The sequence below is a fragment of the Triturus cristatus genome, chromosome 5_1 (assembly GCF_964204655.1).
Source record: "Triturus cristatus chromosome 5_1, aTriCri1.1, whole genome shotgun sequence".
In the NCBI taxonomy this organism is placed as follows: Eukaryota; Metazoa; Chordata; class Amphibia; order Caudata; family Salamandridae; genus Triturus; species Triturus cristatus.
In genome coordinates, this window is record NC_140587.1 from 710587315 (window position 1) to 710611508 (window position 24194).

At 43.6% G+C, this 24194-nt stretch overlaps 1 protein-coding gene across 1 annotated transcript in view; it reads right to left on the bottom strand.

Moving 5' to 3' along the window:
- Positions 1–24194, bottom strand: part of LOC146831397 (E3 ubiquitin-protein ligase RNF138-like) — a 255932-nt gene that overhangs the window by 143716 nt on the left and 88022 nt on the right. The window contains exons 4-5 of the mRNA XM_085604154.1: positions 11023–11138; positions 2342–2410 (exon numbers count right to left, since the gene is read on the bottom strand). Coding sequence (XP_085460280.1) covers positions 2342–2410; positions 11023–11138 — 185 coding nt within the window. The remainder of the gene's footprint in view (positions 1–2341; positions 2411–11022; positions 11139–24194) is intronic.

Genomic DNA, 24194 nt, shown 5'->3' on the forward strand with positions numbered 1-24194 from the left:
GATGCTGGGTGATGCTGAGACTCAAACCCAGTTCCCCACTTCCAAAGTCAGCAGACTCTTCTCATACTCTTCTCCTTTGTTAAAAACAATAAGGAATGCAATCACATTGTGTTACAGGGTCAACATTTTTTAGAACTGTGGAATGTCACAGAGATCTAGGCCTTCCAAGGAACTATGCACCAAACCTCTGTAACTGGTTATCAGATATGTTTAACTTAATGACACAACAGTAGTTATTTCAGGCATTTAGGATTTTAGGACGGAGGGGTTTTTTTAGTGATCGTTGATAGAGAGAGTTTGGGGGTCAGGGATGGCTATAGGTTAGGCATGGTGAGGATTTTTTAAGGGTCAGGGATTGATGGTGTTTAGCGGTTGTGAGGGGGTCATGGATGGATGGTGTTTAGGGGCTGTGAGGGGGTCAGGGATGGATGGTGTTTAGGGGTGGTGAGGGGGTCAGGGATGGATGGTGTTTAGGGGCTGTGAGGGGGTCAGGGATGGATGGTGTTTAGGGGTGGTGAGGGGGTCAGGGATGGATGGTGTTTAGGGGCTGTGAGGGGGTCAGGGATGGATGGTGTTTAGGGGCTGTGAGGGGGTCAGGGATGGATGGTGTTTAGGGGTGGTGAGGGGGTCATGGATGGATGGTGTTTAGGGGCTGTGAGGGGGTCAGGGATGGATGGTGTTTAGGGGTTGTGAGGGGGTCAGGGATGGATGGTGTTTAGGGGCTGTGAGGGGGTCAGGGATGGATGGTGTTTAGGGGTGGTGAGGGGGTCATGGATGGATGGTGCTTAGGGGCTGTGAGGAGGTCATGGATGGATGGTGTTTAGGGGCTGTGAGGGGGTCAGGGATGGATGATGTTTAGGGGTGGTGAGGGGATCAGGGATGGGTGGTGCGTAAGGGTGATGAGGTGTCAGCAAATTAAAAGCATCCAAAGTAATATTTGGACAACGCAAAAGATGTAAACCCAAAATAATGTCCACTGAAGTAGAGCAGTAAGATAATTACCTCCAACAAAAAAAATTCTGAAAGTATGACCTGCAACCATTACACTTACACCGTAAAACAATAAGCATGCAAAAGCCAATTCCAAAGACATTCTATGAAATGTTTTTATGAAATGTTAAATGTCATTCATCCTACAAATGTTCATCAAGCAGTTTAGATTAAATAGTTTCTCTGGAATGGTATTCCATGAAAATGTTTGTCTATAAAATCACAGACAATAGAAGTAGACATAGGATAGACAGAGAGAGAGAGAGAGAGAGAGAGAGAGGGAAGAGATGACACAGAAAGAACAAAGAGTAGTAGAGAGAGAGAGGTTGTGAGAGCGAGGTAGAGAGATAGAGTGGAGAGAAGTTCATTTGTAGAGAGAGATGAGTACAGAAAGTTGAGAAAGAATCAGGGGGTAGGTACAAAGAGATGTTGAAACAGGAAGAGAGGAGTAAATAACGAGGAGGGAGGTACAAGATCTTAGGTGAAGTAAGATGATAGAAATGATGTAAAAAGATTGTTATTCAGTATAATAGCTACCAACTGGCTGAAGGCACAAGGGTTAACACCATGCATGCCGGGACATACCACTTTTCTTAATAACTTTACATGGGGAGCCCTTCGGATGTCGGGGCCCAGGGAAATTGCCCATTTTGCCCATGCCTTAAAATGCCTCTGCACCACATGTAGATTACTAGTGCACTTTCATGATTTATTGCCCAATTCTATCCCAGATGAGCCATCCAAGCTGCCAAATAATGGGAGGCCAGACAAGGCGAATGGTGGGTAGGTCACACAGTCCGCGCCACTGACTGACAGCTTGTGCAAAGTCAGCATGGCTGGCACTAGGGGTTCATAGGTGCACCCTCATAAAGACGTCACCAGCTGTCACCTGTGGTGCAAATTGATGCAGTGCTAAGGCCTGGACAAGCCTGGAGGAACGTACACTTGGCCCAGGAAATTGTAATCGTCCAGAGGAGGGTTCACAAGAATCCTGCAGATAAGTATTAGTGCAGATCACTAGCAACCACCGGTGCAAAATAAGTACTGGATCCATCACTGCATGACTTTTAGTGCATGAGAGTAGGGGAATTATGTAAACGTGGTTACATAATTTGTAAACTACGAATAATTTATCAGAACGGTCTTTTCTCCACCTTTTAAGGTGCTAATAACAAAAGCAATCCATTACAATAGAAGGTATCTGTAGGGATTTTTGCAGTTACCCTATCTCTTAATAACGTAAAACTACAACGATCACCTCAACCCCAGCCCACTCCCAAAAGGATCACAAATGTAACAACATCAACAGCAGTTACCATTCAGTAAAATGTAATTAGTTAAAGAAGCCAACCTTTCGTTTCCTGGAAACGCTGCACAATTAGACGAGTCTGTTGTGCTGTCCAATGTTGCTGTCCTGTTACTGAAAAAAGAATTGACAACACAAGGAGTAGGCAAAATGGAAATAACAAGACAGCAAAGCAGTGTGAATTCAGTTGAAAAAAGCATTATGATCTACTAAAATCCTTTTATTTTTGCAGTTTATTCATAAATATTGACATTATAGGCAGCCAGCCAGAATGTCACAATCTATTACCTACAAATAAGTGATATGCTTTATTGAAGAGAATACCTGTAGGGTTAGAAATGTTGAAAAACGCAGGTATAAAGAAAATGCATTGCCACGTGAGTACTTCCATCACCCCACAATTAATGCAATATGCTAATATTGGTAGTGGTGGTGATGCAGAACCAGTTTTGGAAATACTTATGCTATTACGTGAATAAATACACTGTTTAGTTTTCCTGAGAGCAGTACTGCCTCTGATATGGAGGAAACTGCTTACATCACACTTGCATCTACATCACTACAGCAACAGGACATTCACTTCCTGCTGGACAGGCTCTCTAAGCGTTATAAATACCTGATACACTTCCCTCAATAGGCTACGAGTTGCCTTTCTTTCCCTCATTGAGACTATGATGATTTTTTGTAAAGAATGTGCTAATAGGAACATGTGTATGTACATACCTAGAGAACAATATTACTATTTGAAAAAATACGCACTGGGACCCTTGTGGTTCTGCGGCAGACTCTGAACACGTCATATGCGGTGAGGTGTTAGGGTGCGGTTTATGTTGAGTATGAGATTATATGCATGGTGAGAGTGTGTGCTGAGAAATAAAGACATGTTTAACTGCAGCTCCAGTGTGGCGTAATTCATCTGCATGCACCTGGGCTGGGGAAGATGCTGCATCTGGTTTGGAGTAGGGGATACATGCCCTGCAGAAAAAAAGGCTGCTCTCCCTGAGAGTTCAACATCCAAGACAGCTGAGGCATATCTTAATGTCATTGTGAGATTCAGCACACCATCAGCTCTATCAGTGGAACAAATCCTTGCTGCTACCAAAGCTGATGAAGACATGATCATTGTTAAAGAACTTATTGCCATGCAATCATGGAGTCTCTTGCTGATGAGGCTGAATTCCAAAAGTTAAAAAATGTGCAGGATGAGTTAGCCTTTACTCAAGAAGGCGTAATACAGCGGGTCATCTAGCTGGCTCATGAAAGACACCGTGGCATTGTCGTCACCAAAACAGCCTTACAAGGTCGAGTGAGGTTCCCTTTACTGGAAGAGCGAGTTGAGAAGGAGCTGAAAATGGGCCACATTTGCAATTGCTTGTCTCCTAAGGTGATGCAACACACAGTGACAATGTCCAACCTTCCTGCTCATGCCTGGGAGAGAGCTGCAGTTGACTTTGAACCTCTAGGAAATGAACACCATCTCTTGGTAGTCATTGATGAATATTTGTGTTTCCCTTTGGTGGAAGACCTGTCTTCGACAACCCATGACAAGGTCTTAGAACGACTTGATGACATCTTTGCAATGTAGGACATTCCCAAAATCCCCAAATCTGACAATGGCTCACCCTTCAACAGCAAAGAGTTTCAAGAGTTTCTTGTCCAACTCAACGTCAAACACCAAAAGAGTACACCTCTCTGGCCCCAGACCAATGGTGTACTTGTACGATTCATAGGCACTCTCAAGAGTGTCATCCAGTGAGCGTTCATAGAAGGAAATGAGTTTGACTCCTCACTCCACAATTGGTGAGAGTCCAGCCACCTTGCTATATGGGAGAGCCATCAGAACAAAACTACCTCAAAGGACCTCGGATTGATCCTTGAATATTGACCAAGTTCCAGACACTGACGCAACTCGGTAGAGAAAAATGAAAGTATACACCAATCAGCTTTGTCATGCCCAGGAAACAGTCTTTGACAAAGGAGACTGGGTATTGGTTAAACAGAGACGAAGACAGAAAACGGACACTCCTTTTGCCATGGAGCCTCTACAGGTCATTGATAGGGGACATGTGATAACAGCACATCATCCCAGACAATCTATCACTCAGGATACATCACACTTCAAATACCTACTGCAACACTTGTTGAGTCCTCAAACCATGCGGTGGGCAGCCCTGCCTGCAAGTCCGGTTCCGGGCACCTAAGCTTATGCCACCGTTTTCCAATCACGGAGGACCTTGATCATCTCAGGTGACCCGGTGTGGCTGACAAGTGCAATCACCTTGTCAATTGACTGAAGACATTAGATTTTTCAGCCATCCATCACTTTTTATTTAACAAACGGGCAGATGTAGCATATTGATGATATACGCACTTGGACCCTTGTGATTTTGGGGCAGATAATGTGCAGTGTGTGAGTATGTGCTGAGTAATAAAGACGTGTTTAACTACAGCTCCTGTGTGGCATAATTCATCTGCATGCTCCAGGGCTAGGGCAGACGCTACAGTGTTCATGTCCCTTGCATTGTTAACTATGTGTAAAATGAATGCACTTGAAATTTCATGTGCAGTAATACAGGGCAATGACGGATCTCAAAAGATTTTGGAAGACTTGTGAAATTAGAAAGTCTGGTTTAACACAAGCACGTGGTAAAATTATATGTCCTTCAGACAGATTGAAGAAATAAACTCCACAATCACACATAAACCGAAATCAGATAACACAATGTACATATAAAATGAACAAAAAAACTATTGATGGACGGTTTGCAGGACAATGCAAACATTCATCCCCAGTCACAAGGATCTGGTTTAAATCCATCATTCTTTTGCTCACCACCCCAGTTTGAAAGCCCAAAACCGGTCCTAGGATGCTTGTTTCCAGTCCAGGGAGGACCTGGCCTGGCAGTTCGGGCTAGACTGTTCCCATTGGGCGCAGGGTCAAGACTGATTTGCATATGGCTGGGTCCAAACTGGAATGGCATGGTGAGCAAAAACACTATTAGGCCCAGATCTCTGTACTGGGGTGAATGTATGACATTGTTCTGCATTCTGTCCATCAATTGTTCTTTTTGCATATAAAATGAACAACAAAGCACACATGAACACAAAACAGGCATGTTATGCCAAATCCTGCTTAGCCTCAAGCTGTTAACGACTGGATTACAGGCCTTCCCTTTGCTACTCAGAGGCTCTGAGAAATAGGCTACTGCAGATTACTGATATGGTGCCCTAAGGAAAGGTGCCAGACAGTTACAGGAGGTAATATACCAAGTTCACTAAAACGTCATGAGTGAGAATTGCAAGACTGTTCTTACAAGACCGAATCTGTGAAACTAGGTAAATCCAAAAGTGGAATTTGCTTGAATGGAGGATAACTGGGACTTGTAGGGTTGAAGCAGGTTGGTGCTTGCAGGATAGAAGCAAATCTGAAGTTTGCAAAACAGAACAAAACTAGAACTTGCAGTAGTGGAGCAGAACATAATTTAAAGGAGGGGAGAATAATCCAACACCCCAAGCAAGTTGGAGGAGTTGTGATGCACTGGTACACTGAGACCATTCATATACATGTGAAACAGGAACCACCTTACAGGAAGGTTGATCTTGGAGCAGAACACATATGATTGGGAATTGTCTAGTTTTAGAAGTGGATATGATGGATGAAATAGAGTTTCTATCCCTTGGCCATGTTGGAATGCAGTAGTGCAGTAGTAGCAAAGGAAAGTTACTCTGCAGTTTCCACTGGTTTTATGACTCCCCCCTACAGCCACAAATGGCCTGTTACTATAATCAGATTTCACTTCCCTCGTGGAGTTACGAGTTACCAGGGAAAGGTGTGAATCAATGTTATCATTACTGCAACTAGGGAAGTTTAGTCTTACAGGCCAAAATAAACACTCAAATCACTATCCTATTGTTCATGATATTCCCTGCACTAAATTTTGGTGTGTGGTTTCTTGACCTTGCTTGCGATTTATATCAGGAAATGGATGGAAAGGTAGACAGCACTGTCAACAGGGCTACAATACCACATGGACAATACACTGTGACAGTGTCTTCTCCTGGGCCTGGGGGAGCTCTGACTGGGTCGCACAGAACTTCCTATATTCTGCTCATGTATCTTCTTTCTGGTTAGAGATGGAGGGGTTTAGGTCAGTCAGCCAGTTCACGAACCTGCAGAGGCATATAATCTGCTCTATTTTCCTGACAAATATTACCTTGTGTTTAATGTTCCTGTTAATTAAATTAAGAACTTGTGCCTATAACTGTGTGGCCTTCACTTTTTGTTGGCTAGTGTGCAGTGGGTTCCATAGACAAACGTGCATTGAGTTCAATAGGCCGTTATTACATCCATTACTGCAATGATAGAAGGTGTGCACTTGAGCGCGGTGTGGTAGGAGTGGGATCTATATGTTTATGCATATCGTCCTAGATGGTCCTAGACGCCGACAGGGGTGAATCGCGTATGAGCACGAAGACGGTTTCGTAATGTTGGAAGGAACTCTCTTTTATCCTTTTGTCTATATCACACTGAGGAGGCTGTCTGGGTACATCAAAGATGACTTTCTGACGGTAGCATCCGGTTTTGGTTTTATCGTATACGTATGTGTTCCATTTGACCCTTTACTAAACTCTATTATTTGGGATTCAGATCTTGTTTCCGATAAACTGCCTGGGGATATCCTTTTGAACACTTTTTTGAACATTCAATCTGTATTATGGTTTTAATCTGAAGACCTCATCGCGGATCCGACTAAAAAAGTGCATTCATTGTGCTTTTTAAGACAAATTTTTACCTTGAGCAGCAATATACGCGGTTTTGAATTCAAAATGCACTTTTGGAGCCTCGTTGATACTTACTAGCACTTGGGAATCTGAATATCCTCTATAAAGTTCTGTGTATATATCTTACGGAGGCCTCAAATTTATCTGGATACAAACATATTCAAATGTTAGACAGAATGTTTTTCGTATTGAAAATTTGAGATTTGTTGTATCATTTGTAATGGGTTTTTTTTAGTTTGAGTCAATTGTGAAATTGTGAGTCTTTGTAATTTTGTTTTTTTTCTTTGCTTATGTTTTTTGTGGAGACATGTACCAAAATTATGGTTTTCTACTTATTAGATGGTGGCTCCTCTGTCTGATATGAAACACAAATAATATTGTACATGTTAAATTGATTGCATGTGATAAATTATATGTATATTTATTTTAAAAAGATAAAAAATATTTTTATCATTTGATAATAAAAGAAATTAACTGCTCCTCTGTGGGACACTTTTTATCATTAATGAATATATGATGTTAATTATTTAGAAAGGGGTTGATTGTTGTATATTTTGTTCTCCTATCTGTGACGGTGGCATGCTTTGTACCTTCAGGAATATCCTCATCCAACTCACAGGTATCCTTCCTTTGCCACAATATGCAGAACAGCCTTTGGTGGCCATGGATGCTTGCCTTTAATTTATGGAGGGTGGAAGAATGCCATGAGTTGGTCTAATGTTTTTAAATAGTGCACTGAGCTGGAGCTTAACTACCTGGTAAAGGGGCTTGACCATCGTAAGAACCACTTACATAAGCATGTTGTGTGCGTCACCTGAAATCTACATTCTGAGATGGGTGTGTGTGTTCTACATGCAGACATGACTGAATATAAGTGCCCTCTGTATTAGTGAATCTTACTCTTCAGACTCTCACTTTTATCAGATTGTGATGCTCCCCCTGGCCTTCAGCCTTCCTGGTTTTCTAGTGATGCCTGTGATGTCCTGGACAATCAGGACTGTCTCCTTTTACAGCCTGAAGAGCAGCTTTGGTACCAGACCACCTTCAGTACTAAGGTTCTCTCACCAGTGAATGGCCAAGTTATTTTTCATTCACCACCATAGGTCATGGCTCTGATTTTTTTAAATGTTCGTTCTCTGAAAGTAGGTGGACACAGGCTGACCCTGGTCTTCGGGCTAATCTTCATGAAGAGACTGCCAAAATGATGTGCCTTGGTATTCATCATCATATTGACTAGTACCTGAACCTTCTGATCAGAATTCTTTATATTTCTCTGCCCGGCACTGCGTTACAGGGATATTTCTTTAGCAGATGTTTTAAATCCTCCAGCCTACTTCGGGTGCTTGGAGGTCAGGCTATGAAGCAGGAATGCCCTTATCCCATGGGTTGTAGTGGTAAAGAAGTGTGAGGGGGTAGGATACCTTTAGTATATAAAAACATGCTAAATGTTTTTTCCATTATGTCTTCCTAGGGGCGAAATGCGCTGTGCAACAGAGATACTGCTCCCTTGCCAAGAGACTGTTATAAAACAGGTACTGCAGTATTTTATGAAAAATTTAAATTTAACTATTTCAGAGCAGCTGTGTTAAATTCCCTTTGTTGGAAAGACATTCAATACATTTGTTATACTCCAATGACCATAATGCATTGGCATAACCTCCTGACCAAAAGACTAGCTATAGCTATAATGAATTTGGTAAAGATTAACTGAATGATGCACAACTACATGGTCCTTAAACCAAATAAAGACTTGTAATATAGAAAGGTATGTTTAAGGAATGAACTGCACCTGTAAGTGACTTGCTAGTCTAGATGGTGTGTGTGTCCCATTGTGTTGTTTTTAGAATCTCCATAGTATATGTTTGATTACAAATGGCTGTAGCCGCAGTCTTTTTTGTGGATGTTCTATGATCAGGTGCAAATAGTGCATACAAACCAAAATGTGCAACAGCTGTGCCCTGAATTAAACTCACATTTTAGGGCTTGCACTTCTTCCATTTACCATGCTCATAATCTGCAACCTAAATGAATACTGCATTTGAAAATCAGGAAAACAGAAATGACCCATTACTCTAAAACATAGATGAAGTGACAACTTCAGTAGTTTTTCAGTGATGATGATACAGAGTCAGACAAAATATATTGTCTGTAAATACAATAATTTGCACATAACATCAATCGACTCACTCCATCAGGACTGGGATGGCATCAGGTATTTCCCCGGGAGGCTGGACATGTGGTGACCAGTTTTGCAGGGCTGGGGGCGTATTTTGTTACTGGGGGGCGTTTTTGCGATATCGGCCCTCAGTAACAAAAGATGCAAGCAAGCGCTTCTAGCCTCTTGGGGCCAGGCAGTGCTTCCCCAGGGGCTGATCTGAGAACATTGCCATTGCTGCTTTGGGTTTCCAGGCCGGCCCTGGACGGCATCCTTACTCAGCTCCTAACTGAAATGACTCAACATCCAACAGCAGGGCCGGACTGGGAACCAAAACCGGCCCTGGCAAAGTGCTTGGCTGGCCCCCCCGGGGCTTGGGGGTGCCGCCGAGCTCTTTGCCAGGGCCGGTTTTCGGACAATTTTGTTACAGGGCCGATTTTGTAGCTATGCGGCAAAAACGGCCCTGTAACAAAAACGGCCCCCGGGGCCCAAAACTGGCCCCCACCCGTGTGGCACACCGGGGGATTGCCCAGTGCCCGCTACGGCCAGTCAGGCCCTCTCCAACAGACATTTTGGGCTGGATCACAAAACATTTTTGACTAGCGCTATTTCATGTCTTTGGTGGTAAGTTAAGGCACTGCTTGTTCGAAGCACTTTTTACCACCGTGTTTTGAATACAGGATTCTGAAAGTGCCAATGTATGACAGAAATATTTGTGAATATTTGTCATGTGTCTTCCCATTGTAGTGGTGGTACTGTGTTTTTGTATTTTTTGTGTTGCTGTGCTTTTGTGCTGCATTTTTGCAATGTGATTATGTTGTAGTGTATTGCAGTTGTGTTGTTGCATTTTGCTATGACTGTTTTATTGTGATGTGCCCTGTTATGCTTTAATTGTGTTACTATGTTACTTTTTGATATGTTATTGCTTAATGTTCTGTTGTTCCTTCAGAGATGTCAATAATGATGTTGCTTTTCCAGAAAAAGTAGCAGATGTCTTGAAAGCAAACATTTAGCATTGTCTAAGGTGGTAAAATAGTGCTACTCCAGTTCTTCAATTCGGTAAGAAACCAGTCTGCCCAACCCTGTGGCACAAACGTTTCCAGCTGCTTCTCAGTCATTAGGTACCTATTTTGTTTTATACTTGAATCTAAAAATACTTTAAAAAAAATATATCTGTAGCATATAAAAATATGGTAACATGTAACAAAATGTAAAATAATGAATACATTAATACAGTTTGTGCTTAATAGGTATTTCTTTTATCATGTATTGCAGGTTTTTCTTGTTTTGTACTGCCCCTCATGCATCATCGGCCACTTATGGGCTTTAAAAATATCGTCTTGAATAAAATAATATCATATTTTCAAAGACTCACAAATAATTGTATCTAGTGGATCAGTATGGTGGATTTTATGTCAGAATATCATATACAGAAATATTGTGGTCCTAACTAACCCAAATTGTGCAAACTTTCTATTATTCACTCCAATGGGGTAATAGTTTTGTAAATTATATTTAAAACAGTATATATATCAGACAATATTCTGACAGCAATATTCTGGTACCATACTCCATAAGGGTGCCCTTGGTCAAACTATTACACACGCTACTATTGACAATGGTGTTGACAACTATGAATAGTTCAGATTAATTTGGTTTGGCAGGAGCTAGAGGTAGCGGTAGCCGTGCTCCCCTCTGCTCTCTGCCCTGGCTGCTGAGTGACAGGCTTGCTTCTTAGAAGAAACATCTATAGACAGGAACATGAAACGGCATTGCCACAAAACTGTACCTGCATCCTGCTGAGTCTTGGGAGATTTCCTGTTTTGAATCCTCAGCTCCTAAGCCATATTCTTCCTGATATTTATGGCATGTTTTATAATGACGTCTCATCATAAAAAACTTCACCTATAAGATAAAGTAAATAGGTAAGTCTAAAAATGCTCTTTAGATATCTAAATACATTTAGTACTTTAAATATTTAACATACAAAGCTACCATAAGGCATCCTCTAACATTCTACGTGTATACGTCAATTCCATTAGCATGGAGAAAAAGAAAGATTTCCACCTAATAATTCTCAAAAGGCTGGGCCGGCATATAAAAACTCATACTAAAACACTTAGGGCCATATTATCAAGAATGGCGATAACATTATCGCCGCTTTAGCGGCAGGAAACTGCCGCTAACGTGGCAATAAGGGGCTTGATAATATGCCCTTGTGAATTCCAATAGAAGCCCAGGTTTGATGTCCTTCACACCAGAACCTGGGCTTCTATTGGAATTTACAAGGGCATATTATCAAGCCCCTTATCCCCGCTTTAGCGGCAGTTTCCTGCCGCTAAAGCGGCGATAATTTTATCTCCATTCTTGATAATATGGCCCTCATACTTCTTCCCTCCCACTGGTTTCCCACCAACCCCCCCACATGCACCCCTTGCCATTGCAACTGTATTTTCACATACTGCTCACATGAACACCAACATAAACCCCAACCACCACAGTGCCAATTCACAACCAGTGTATTTCATTCAACATCTCGCTCACATGTCTCAATAATCAATCCTTGCCTCCAAACTGCAATATCCTCCCTGCATGTGTCAAAACCGACTAGGGCCCAACATGCACCATAACCCTGAACAATAATACCTCACAGAGTCACAACACTTAAGATACAGCCTTATCGGCAAACCTATGCACACATAAAAACTCAATCAATGGATGGAGTTGTGAACAATCAATCCTTTCAGGACTTGCACATTACACAACCACCCTCGAGCAATCATGCATATACATGCAGCAAACACAACACTACTACTATAACAGTATGCGCATGCTCAAGAATGTTTGCCTGTAGCTCTCAGAAACATCTTTATAACAACATCCTCCATGCCATGTGTGTGTTTTTCATCTTCTATTTTCTGGAGCCTTTCTTTGACTCTTATACAGTGCCATGCTCAAGAAGAACATTCATGGATGTCAGACTTCAGGGAGATTGCAGGACTTAGAAACACCCAAACGTAAGGGTGCTGTACATGTTACATGGTGTGGCATATCACAATGTAGCAAATACTTCCACTGCAGCCAACATCTTATATAGGTTTGACATGCTGCTGATGTATGTGAGGTATGAATACTAACCTTCTCTCCTGGCTGTCATCTGCTGTATGGTGATGGCTTTCCAATGTGTGAGTGTGTTATGATTATATGTTATTATTGAAAAATAGTACTTTCCTGAAATGATTTACTAATGATTGCATTGCGTTTTGATCTTAAAATTCTGTGGTGTGGTGGTGACACCCTGAGAAAGGTAAAAGCCCAGGATTGTATGAACTGCACCGATAATATGGAGTTAGGCTCATGGGGGTACAGTGACTTTAGGGTTCAGGTTGTGCTGGTACACAGACAAGTTTAAGTGCCTCAAGCTCAAAAGATACCAGGTGCATTAGGTAGGCTACATGAACTGTGAGACCTGTATTTAGTGTGTGTCCTATTTTGGATATGAGACCCTTTAGATGGTGTCACTGTTGCTTTTCCACTTGCAATTCCGTATATGGGTAAAATATGTCCACAGTATGTAGTAGTGTGTGTAATAAAATCATTTACCTTGTTCTAAGAAAAAGCACTAACTGGACAGTAATTTATAAATTTTTGTTTGATGTGTTTCGGCGTGCCGAGTCTCTAACCCACAGACATCCCTGAATAAGTATCGGACAGCTCTATCTCACTACCCTGAGAGTCAAGTGCTAAAAAGAGAATACATGGTTCCCAGTTAAGGGCTCCACGGTGTGGGGCCTCCTGGACAACAGTGGTGAAAGTTATTACGATTGGTGCTCACATCACCCTGATTGCCCTGTGATCTTTCAACCCAGATTCATCACAAGGTTACATAATGGGTAACCAATATTACCATTGAGATCTTTTGGTGACACCATAAACTATAATGGGCGAGTAGTTTGTAAATGTTACCAGAACCCCGATATGGCAATATAAGACCAAGTTACTCATTATCTCATTTATATTTTTTACATTACATGTTTATTGTGTGGTACTTAGAAAACTAACAATGGACAATAATTGCAACTGGAATGTTTAAGTTTACTTTTCGTGAATAAATTGCTAATAAAACAATGGACACCTCTGTATGCCCGCAGATGTATGCAATTCTGTAGATGTAGTATACAACATAATGTACCATATTTGCCCTAAAATGTGCCATATAATTTATATATTCTGCAAAAAATGTTTTTCTAACTCAAATGTATGAAAATCATTCTGCCAGTAAAAGTGCTGCATTATTTCTCTTGTTTCTAACATAATTTAAATAATATTGTCACATAATTCTAGTGGCCCTAAACATTTGGTAAAGCTCAGTATAGTGGTTAGGTAGATGCTTATGAAACCTCTATTTCACCAGCAAATATCAAAATAGTTCCTGTATTTCACGGTTCACTCTAAAATATTAAACTATGAGTTTTTAGACCACGTATTTCGTGCACAGATCGAGAAAGAGATTTTGTGTGTTTGTGTGTGTGTGTGTGTACACGCACGTGCACGTGTGGTTGAGTGTGGGTGTGTGTATGAGAGAGAGAGACTTGTGACATCTCTAGGAAGATGTAATAAAGAAATGAGGCATCTGCTCAACTGTACGAATATATTTACGGCAACATGTTTATTTTTATTTTAATGTTTATTTTTTACACGCTAACAACCATCACAGGAAAAATAGAAAATCTCTGCCTTTTTCTACACAATCTGAGCCTCAGGACGTTTTTTAATCTGACATACATGAAACTGATTATAATATCTTGTTGAAACAGATTACTAATTACTTTTTTATGTCTTTAATTTCACACTAGATTCTACATTTATTCTTCATGTCTGCAACCAAACAATGGGCCCGATTCATGAAGGTAAACTGAGAAGAAAGTCTAACTTTTGGTATTCACAAAGGGCAGTTACGAGTAGTAAAGCTAGACTTCAAATGAGCATTAATTCGGTCTGGCCTGTGAGCTTGCTAAGTGCGTCAGTGCGCTGAGTAGTTCCGGGGTGACATACTACATTATTAATGTTTAAACTGAAAAAAAGGCTGACGTTCAGAAACTGAACCTTTCAGTCAGTCAGTCAAAATTCCTTTATTCGATAAATTAATATCATAAAAGACACATACAATCCTAACAAACACAATTAAAAAACTTTGAATAAAACACACAATTCATGCCATGAATCCCGATCATAATATGACCTATTTCATATTCAGATATAAATAATGTAAAAACTACAGTTATAAAATTTGTACGTAAAATGTTAAAAAATGATCTAATTTAAAACCTGCAATGGGAAAACAAGTTTTTTCCTAATACGCATAGCTGCGACCAGGAAGCTTGCGACGTGAAACATAATTCGTGGGGTACTTAGTTGCAGTAAATATATAAGTGCTGGCCTGACCTGTCTAAAACCCAGCTCCCTCAATATCGGCAGCAAAAACTTCCTCCTGCAATCCTTGTAAAAACTACAGAACATTAAAAAATGTAGAGTGTCCTGTCTCGAACTATTATCACATTTGCAGGGTTCTGCACGGTCCACAGTGCGCCAGGTTTTAAAAAAGCCCAGAGAAAAGTGCACCAAGTTAAACCTAAATCTGATTAGGAGGAACCGGTGGTATGAGGCATTCACAACAATCAGATATGGTTCAGGACCAGGGGAACTGATCAGGGCATAATTGGCTCTAACTATTGGCTTTGTCATTTCTAGCTCCTCACGTTCTAAGGAAAATAAGGTCTCAAGGGCAGTTTTGGTCATTGCAAGATCCTTCTTCGTGATAGTTTCTGGCGATCGGAAGAGGGCCTCGCGACCTATCTTTTGGAACCCAGATTTTATGTATGCTAACCATGATATTTTATTTACATTATCCAGTTTTAAGCAGTTATTTAATATTACATGGTTTAAAGTAATTTCTTTGTTCAGCCAAATCTTGAGCCAATAAAGGAGAGGAGCGATTCTAATCAGGTCTGTCACAAAACCAATCCCCACTTCCGTGAGTGTAGAGAAAGTCGGAGTGGACTGTGGAACAGAAAGGGTGTCTCGTAGGAACTTATTTTCAATAAGCTGTATTTTATTATGGTTGGTGTAGCCCCATATCTGGCAACCATACGTTGCAACAGCTAAACATTTCGCCTCGTAAACTTTTAGTAGGGCTACAACTGGTCTAGCCCCTAATCTTTTAACAAAGCCTCTAACTCCCGAAACTGTCCTAGCAAATGCCACACTCCGGCTATTGATTTGTGGGTTCCAAGTGCCCTTTTCATCAAAAACAACCCCTAAATAAGGGAATGTTGAGACCCTGTTTACCACATCCCCACAACAAAAGAAAGTTTTAACCCTGGATTTCTGCCTTCCCTTCCCCGCAATCAGGACCTGAGATTTTTTCGCATTTATTTTAAGGTCCAGTTTTTGCATAAAATCTCCGAAGGCATCCAGCAACTTTTGCAACCCTACTCCAGTGCGAGCCAGAAGCACTGCGTCATCCGCATATAGGAGAACCGGGACAACCTGGTCTCCTATACGCGGGATGTCTAAAGATACCTCTCCCAATTGGGAATCGAGAGCGTTTATATAAAGGGTGAACAGCAAGGGGGCCAGGATACATCCCTGTCTGACACCTCTGTCTGACCTAAAGTGCCTCGTGCATCGCCCATTTGAGTTGACTCTGATTTTGGCTGATAAATCCGAGTGAAGATCGGCCAAAAAATATACAAGGGAAGGTTGGAGGCCCATGGTCAATAGGATATTCCAAAGTTTAGATCTATTGACAAGATCGAACGCAGAGGAAAGATCCATAAAACCCATGTACAAAAAACCCTCCTTGGCCACTGTATATTTATTTATTAAAAGGTGCAAGTTTAAGCACTGGTCAATGGTGCTCCGTTTAGGTCTAAAACCGTATTGTGCATCCGACAGGATCCCACTCCCCTTCAACCATTCACTTAATCTGTTCAAGACCACTCTACCCAGTATTTTGACAGATGAATCTATCAAGGAGATTGGTCTGTAACAGGAGGGGTCCTGTCGGTCTCCTTTTTTAAAAATTGGAATAATGATTGAGGTTGCCCAGGTAGCAGGAAAACTATTATTATTTAGCCCAGTCCTATTGAATACATTGGTTAAAATGTTTGCCCAAATATGTGGATCAGCTCTAAACAGATCCGCAGGGACCCCATCAGGTCCCGGGGCCTTGTTTCGCGACATTTCTTCTATGGCCCTTTCTACTTCAGGAACCTGAAAGTCCAGGGAAAAAGAATTGCTTTGTGGCAAGCTTGATGAAGCATGATTACCATCTACAGGCAGGCTGTATATTTTTTCGAAATGGGTTAGCCATGCCTCGTCAGGAATATTACAATCAAATTCGTGATTTTTATCATCATTAGAGAACAAGGGCTGATTTATAGTTGCCCAAAATTTCCCACTATCTTTCAGGGTGTCAGTAGATAGAAGATTTGCCCAAGCTTCCTCCCTTAGTTCCTGTTTTCCTTGGGCTAAGGCCTGTTTATATACTAGCCTTTTAGAAACTACGAGATCCCTATCTCTGGGGATTTTTTTCAAGGCTTTAAGAAGGTCAGCGTGGGATTGGGAACAATTTTTGTTAAACCATCTTTTTTCCAACTGAGGTTTTTGCTTCCCTTTAAACAATAGATTCTGATTTATTTGTTTACAAATAATGTTAAAGGCATTTATAACCTCTGGGCCTTGAGACTGAGGATCTAGGCAAATATTAAACTCCGTTTCGGTTTGAGACCGAACTTCGGACAAAAAAGTAGTTGGAACCACTTTAGTCCACCGGAGTTTCCTACCCTGATCAGTTAGGACAACTTCTTTCACCAAGTTTTGTGACGGATGCCTAAACGCTAATGTTCGGCCACCCGGGATTATCTCCAGAATCACCGGGTTGTGATCACTAAAAATAGAGACCTCTGTAAAATAACGTACAACTTGGACTAGCATTAAAGAACTCAAAAAAATATAATCGATGATTGTACCTTTGTCTTTCCCTTTAAAGGTTGGGATCCTATTTTCTCCCTCCCCACAGGCTGATTCATAAAGGCTCCATTCTGTGAGGAGATATTCTAATTTTTCCCCCTGTTTAGAATGTTCAAAATGTGGGGCGGCCGAGAATTGCGGATCCTCATGATCATCACCTCGACACAATTTATCGCAAGGGTGGATATTTAAATCCCCCATCAGAAAGATCTCAAAGGAATTCGACCTTGAACTATAAGATAAAAGAAACTGCTCTAAAAGGTCCAGATTATTGTCGGCATCCATTGAGTTATATAGATTAATAAATAAAACTTTATTTACATCGGGAGCCGAAAGTTCCACAATTAAACAGTTTGGACAACCTGCATCAAGCTGCCTAAGTGAGCCCTTTATCTCAAGGGAGAACAACGTGATCAAGCCACCCTTTGCTCTGCCTGCTACACTTTGTTTGGCTGGAATGTGGAAATGGCAATAGCCATCCATAGAAAAACTATTTTGTGTGTCCCAAGTCTCTTGTAGGGATATTATGTGGAATGAGCATTGGAATTCCTGCCAATTAGAGTCATTCATTTTAGCCCTAATACCCGCCACGTTCCAACTCATAATCTTACAAGGAGGGACTAATGGGCTTTCCGGGTGTTTTATCTCCCTAATGTCATGTTCCAAGGATGTGAAAGTCTCCTGAGCTGATGCCACCGAGATGGCAGGAGGGGCAGGCACTGGGTTAGGTGAAAGAGAAGGGTCGAAATGATCCTGTGAGTATACAAGAGGAACGGCGAAACTTACACCAGTATTACAATCCTCCATCAATGATGGGACAACCAATGTAGGACAATCACCTCCAAACTGTATTGGACCACCCGGCAGTTGGGCATCGGGATTTATTCTCTTTGCAGCGTCTCTATCCTGATCTATTATATCAGTAAGATCAAGAGCTGTATTGTTAAGGTTCAGTCAATCCACACCTTCCGTATCATTGAGGGGACCAAAACGGTTATGCAATGGGAGGTTAAAATCTGGAATAGGTGGTCTAGGATTACCCCTGTTTACCCTTACCCATTGTGCTGACCGAATAAAATAGATAGACGGATAAAAATACCGTAAATCAAGGGTGAGGATGCCTACGGGATTTTGGGTATTAGGATGGTAACAAATGTGCCTAACTACTATAGGATCTCTAAAGTTTATAATGATGCAATCGCCCTCTACATCCTTAATTTTAGTGCCCACCCAACTCACCCTTTGCACGAACAGAATTTCGGCTTGCAGGTTGGATGGAAGAGACCTATTTCCATTAAGCCAATGTATGACCTTGTTTTTTAAATCTCTAAAGGATTCTGTCTTGTCGTGTGAAATCTTAGGGACGCCCGCCAGAATAACCGTATAAGGAAGTGACTCTTGAGGTAGATTTATACATGGTAGTATAGAGATCGGGCCAGTATTCAACGGGGCAGGGGTAGCACTAGCAAGCTGGTCTTTATTTAAGTCTACGTTCACTGGCTTGGTTTTACTTATTCTATTTACAGTATTAGAACGTTCTTTGTCAGGCACATCTGCGGAACCAGTTTCCGTCGCCATGGGTGCAGAATCTGAACCACAATGAGGATTTTTAGTATGCGAAATTGGCACGCTGATAATATCTGAGGTGTCCTTATGTGGTAACACGTTCTTGACCGGGAGTAAACACCCATTGTCTGGATGCAATTCTAAAACTTTTTTCATCACAGCCGTATTTGCCGACAATAAATTTTCAAGGTTCTCTACTTTGGCGCTCAATTGTTTTACTCTCTCTAAGATGGGAGCCAACAATGATCTTAATAATTGTTCAAATGTGTCCATGTTACCAGTAGAAGATGGGTTCGCACGTGGCTTGCCAGATGTAATTTTAGTGGCTGTAGAACCAGAAATATCTAAAAGTGAATTACAGTCTGATTGAATATTAGTATTGTTTGTAGATAACTGTTTTTTTGCCACTTTAGCTCGTTTACCCTTGCTCACCCCGCCTGGACGTTTCCTTTTACAGGATTTGGGCAAACTCATGTGCCCTTTGCCCTTGACTTTATCAGTTTCTGATGGTATCTCTGGGTTAGGAAATAAAGGAATAGTGTTATAAACTCCCAAACATGAACTATTTTCCAAAATAGAAATGCTGGCTGTGCTGCGGCTACTGTTTGGGCTTATGTTCGTTTCATCTGAACCAGGAGCCTCGATACTGGGTGCCACATTTTGGACCGTGTCAGTAGCCACGTGAACAGGGGACTGTGCCAACCTTATGTTCCCCAGAGAGGATCTCTTAGCTGCTAGCTCTACGGACAGTCTCTTCTCTGTAATAATAATCTCATGTTCGAGAACACGAGTAGCTCTGGAAATAAAGTCATCCAAAGAGCCTGATATTGATCCCCCTGGACAGTCTTGGCCGCGTTTCCGACCAGATCTTAGAGAGGTTGCCATAATTTTAGAAATGTAGTAAACGATCCAGGAGCAAGCAGGAACAGTACTTTCTGCCCTGAGACAAAGAGGAGCCAATAGATCAAACTGTTACTATACTCGGCGTAGATCGTTGCAGGGATAACAGCCAGTACCTGAGATGAGTGACAAAGAGATATGGCCCGGCCCGGCCTCCGTCGACCCCGGACGGCCACAGACGGCCCGCCCTCTGCCCGGGCTCAGCCCGGCGCCGCCCGCGCGCGTCCCGCGACGCGGAGGGCACGCTCCAATTTGTAGCGCCTCCAGGCGCGTCCAGTGGGCGTGCGGTTCCGCCCTGCCCCATCTAGTGCTGCTGGGAATTGTAGTCCCCCTCCTTGCCGGTTCCGCGGACGTAGCAAGCGCGGCGGCGGGAGGGAAACCAGTGCGCAGGCGGGCAGGCAGGCTGCAGACAATGTTCCCGGACTCTCAGGGCAGGAGACCTCAGCTCACGATTGCACGGCTGACCAGGTACGACACCCCCGCTCCACCGAGGGCGCGCTCCAATTTGTAGCACCTCCAGGCGCGTCCAGTGGGCGTGCGGTTCCGCCCTGCCCCACCTAGTGCTGCTGGGAATTGTAGTCCCCCTCCTTGCCGGTTCCGCGGACGTAGCAAGCGCGGCGGCGGGAGGGAGACCAGTGCGCAGGCGGGCAGGCAGGCTGCAGACAATGTTCCCGGACTCTCAGGGCAGGAGACCTCAGCTCACGATTGCACGGCTGACCAGGTACGACACCCCCGCTCCACCGAGGGCGCGCTCCAATTTGTAGCGCCTCCAGGCGCGTCCAGTGGGCGTGCGGTTCCGCCCTGCCCCACCTAGTGCTGCTGGGAATTGTAGTCCCCCTCCTTGCCGGTTCCGCGGACGTAGCAAGCGCGGCGGCGGGAGGGAGACCAGTGCGCAGGCGGGCAGGCAGGCTGCAGACAATGTTCCCGGACTCTCAGGGCAGGAGACCTCAGCTCACGATTGCACGGCTGACCAGGTATGACACCCCCGCTCCACCGAGGGCGCGCTCCAATTTGTAGCGCCTCCAGGCGCGTCCAGTGGGCGTGCGGTTCCGCCCTGCCCCACCTAGTGCTGCTGGGAATTGTAGTCCCCCTCCTTGCCGGTTCCGCGGACGTAGCAAGCGCGGCGGCGGGAGGGAGACCAGTGCGCAGGCGGGCAGGCAGGCTGCAGACAATGTTCCCGGACTCTCAGGGCAGGAGACCTCAGCTCACGATTGCACGGCTGACCAGGTACGACACCCCCGCTCCACCGAGGGCGCGCTCCAATTTGTAGCGCCTCCAGGCGCGTCCAGTGGGCGTGCGGTTCCGCCCTGCCCCACCTAGTGCTGCTGGGAATTGTAGTCCCCCTCCTTGCCGGTTCCGCGGACGTAGCAAGCGTGGCGGCGGGAGGGAGACCAGTGCGCAGGCGGGCAGGCAGGCTGCAGACAATGTTCCCGGACTCTCAGGGCAGGAGACCTCAGCTCACGATTGCACGGCTGACCAGGTACGACACCCTGAACCTGTTTCACTAATTATTACATTACACATAAAAACGATTTTGGAGAAAGTTACTGCGTGTGCCTTTGAAAATGAAACTTTAACAGAATTACCTTAAAATGTCCACCTTAAATATTTAGAAGCAGCTGAGTCCAGGAGCCACTCAACCACCGCCCCCATGCCCCCGTTGCTGCAGCCCGCCATGTTGAGTGGTACAGTACCGCAGGGAAAATATGCAGTGCCAGGAAGTGTGGGCCAAAGCTTCCGGCTTTTGCGAAGTCGTGTGTACTTAGCTGCAGGACGGAACACGGCTGGCCTTATCTTAATCTCCCCTATGACTTCCCATAAAATTGAACGCTGTGCTAAATATAAAGCGCGGCGCCCGTATATATACAAGTTATGTGTGCACCCTAAAATAAATGCTTTTAAAAGCGGGTGCCGTGCTGAATATCCATGGTGCTCGAAAACATACAATTATTATCATTATTAGCTTATATAGCGCATGAATCACCCCCAGAGGGGTATCTCGGCGCTTGCGGAATTGCAGAAGAAGTTGTGACGGTATGCTACACTAAAAAAGGGTGGTTTTCAGGGCCTTTCTGAATTTCAGGTAATCAGGGCATTGTCTTAAGGCCAAAGGGAGCTGATTCCATATTAAAGGTGCCTGGTATGAATAGGCTTTTCCTCCTGTTCATGTTTTTTTAATCCTAGGGATTTTGAGCAGGGATTTCGACCGAGATCGCAGGTCCCTTGGGGTGATATATTGGTGAAGCCTCTCCGCCAAGTAGGAGGGACCGTTTCCCCATATTGCCTTGTGTGTCAGGCAGCAGATCTTAAACTCCACCCATTTCCGTACAGATAACCAGTGTGGTTGTCGTAGAAGAGGGAGCGAGGCTGACCTGTAGGATGCGTTTGCAACTAAGCGTGCTGCGGTGTTTTGTACCACTTGAAGGCGATTTAAGGCAGACTCGTTGGTTGCGATCAGGAGAGCGTTGCAATAATCTAGTTTACTCAGTACCAGGGCTTGTATAAGGGTCTTTCGTAAGAAGTCCGGGAGGTAGGGGAAAGCTCTTTTCAGAAGGCCCAACACATGAAAGCATGCACCAATCGTGTGGGTAACATGTTCTTTCATTGTTAGAGTCTGGTCGAGACGCACCCCTATATTTTTTGCTGTAGTTTTTGGGGCAGGAACAGTTCCCAACTCTTTAGGCCACCAGCTTGGTGCCCATAAAAGCGGAGCTTCTCCGAAAAGCATGATTTCCGTCTTACTAGCATTCAATTGTAAAAAGTTGTTACTCATCCATTGTGAGATGGCCAGCATGCTGGCAGAAAAAGAGGCTTGGGCTGTCTGGGATGATTTATTAAAGGAGAAGGTGAGTTGGGTGTCGTCTGCATAGGATATCGGGACAAACCCGTGGCTCCTTAACAGTGTGGTCAAGGGGGCAACGTAGATGTTGAACATAGTTGGGCTAAAAAACGAGCCCTGAGGCACTCCCTTGATCAGTTTTTCTGTATTGGACCGATATGGGCCCAGATTGATAGTCTTGGTGCGATTAGAGAGGAAGCTGGTTATCCATTGCAGTGCCACTCCCCCAATCCCTGCTTCCCTCACTCTTCCGAGCAGAGTCTGGTGGTTGACCGTATCGAATGCTCTAGAGAGGTCTAGAAGCACCAGGTGGGTTGATTGGCTCTGATCTAGCGCAAGCCTGATGTTGTCTGTTATGGCCACCAATGCAGTTTCCGTACTGTAATTGGAGCGGAAGCCCGATTGAGATGGGTCCAGGTAGTCAGCCAATTCGATATGGTCAGATAGATGTTTATTGACATGTTTTTCAAGGACTTTGTTGAGGTAGGGTAGGAGGGAAATAGGGCGGAGATTTGAAAGATCTTCCATGGGAGCTTTGGTGTTTTTCCGCAACGGGATGTTCTGAGCCGCTTTCCATATTGAAGGTAAGTGACCTTCCTTCAGAGATGAGTTTAATAAAGAACAAATGGGATCTGATAGCAGGTTGGTGAGGGAGGCTGAAATGTTTGCAGGTAAGACATCCAGGGGTGAGCCTGATTTAACCTTGCACATTAACTCTACAGTCTCTTCTCGCGATAGAGGAGGGAAGGCCAGCAGTGTTTTAGGTCCAGTGCTGAGGGGTACTGGTGTGTTATCTAATGGCGATGGGCAACTTGTCTTGGTGAATTTTTTATAGATGGAGTCAATTTTCTGTATGAAGGCACTAATTTTTTCGCAGAGAGGCTGGGTGAAATTTTCTTCTAGTTCGCAGACTTTGGGGCAAGTGAAGTTTTTCAAGATCTGGTATAAGACTTTAGGAGTATTGTCAGCCTGGCTTAATTGCTGGGCTATATGGGTTTTGTGAGTCCGCCTAATATTTTTGTGATAGAGGGCGAGGACAGCCCTATAATTCTCTTTATCTGCTTCAAGATGGGTTCGCCGCCATCTCCTTTCCAAATTTTTGCAGTGGCTTTTATTCTTGTGAAGTTCGGGAATGAACCACACGGCCTGGGATTGTCTAGGTGCTTCTAAGCAGGTTTTCAGTGGGGCAATCAAGTCAATGGCAGCTAGGGCCAGTTTGTTAAAGAGGGTTAGGTTTTCTTCAACGTTGCTTCGTGGAGAATACCTAGGAGTTATGAAGGCTAGTGGAAAAGTCTCTGGGTTGATTTTATACCATTGTCTATATGAGTATTGAGTGCGGGGGACAGGTGTCTGGAGTTCAGAGGGTCCCTGCACTTGAAAATCAATAAATGTATGGTCTGACCAGCACACTGGTCTTGGGGCTTCGCATGTAAGTGAGGGTGAGTTGGAAAAGACAATGTCAAGAGTGTGTCCTGCTGAGTGGGTAGGGCCATCGTTGATGAATCGACAATGAATGTCCGTGACTAATAAAACAAGTAAATGAAGTAAAAAGCACTAACCTTGGTTTTGCTCAGTGGAGTACTGTGCAGGAGGCATATCCAGGGCAAGCCAACTTAAGCGTC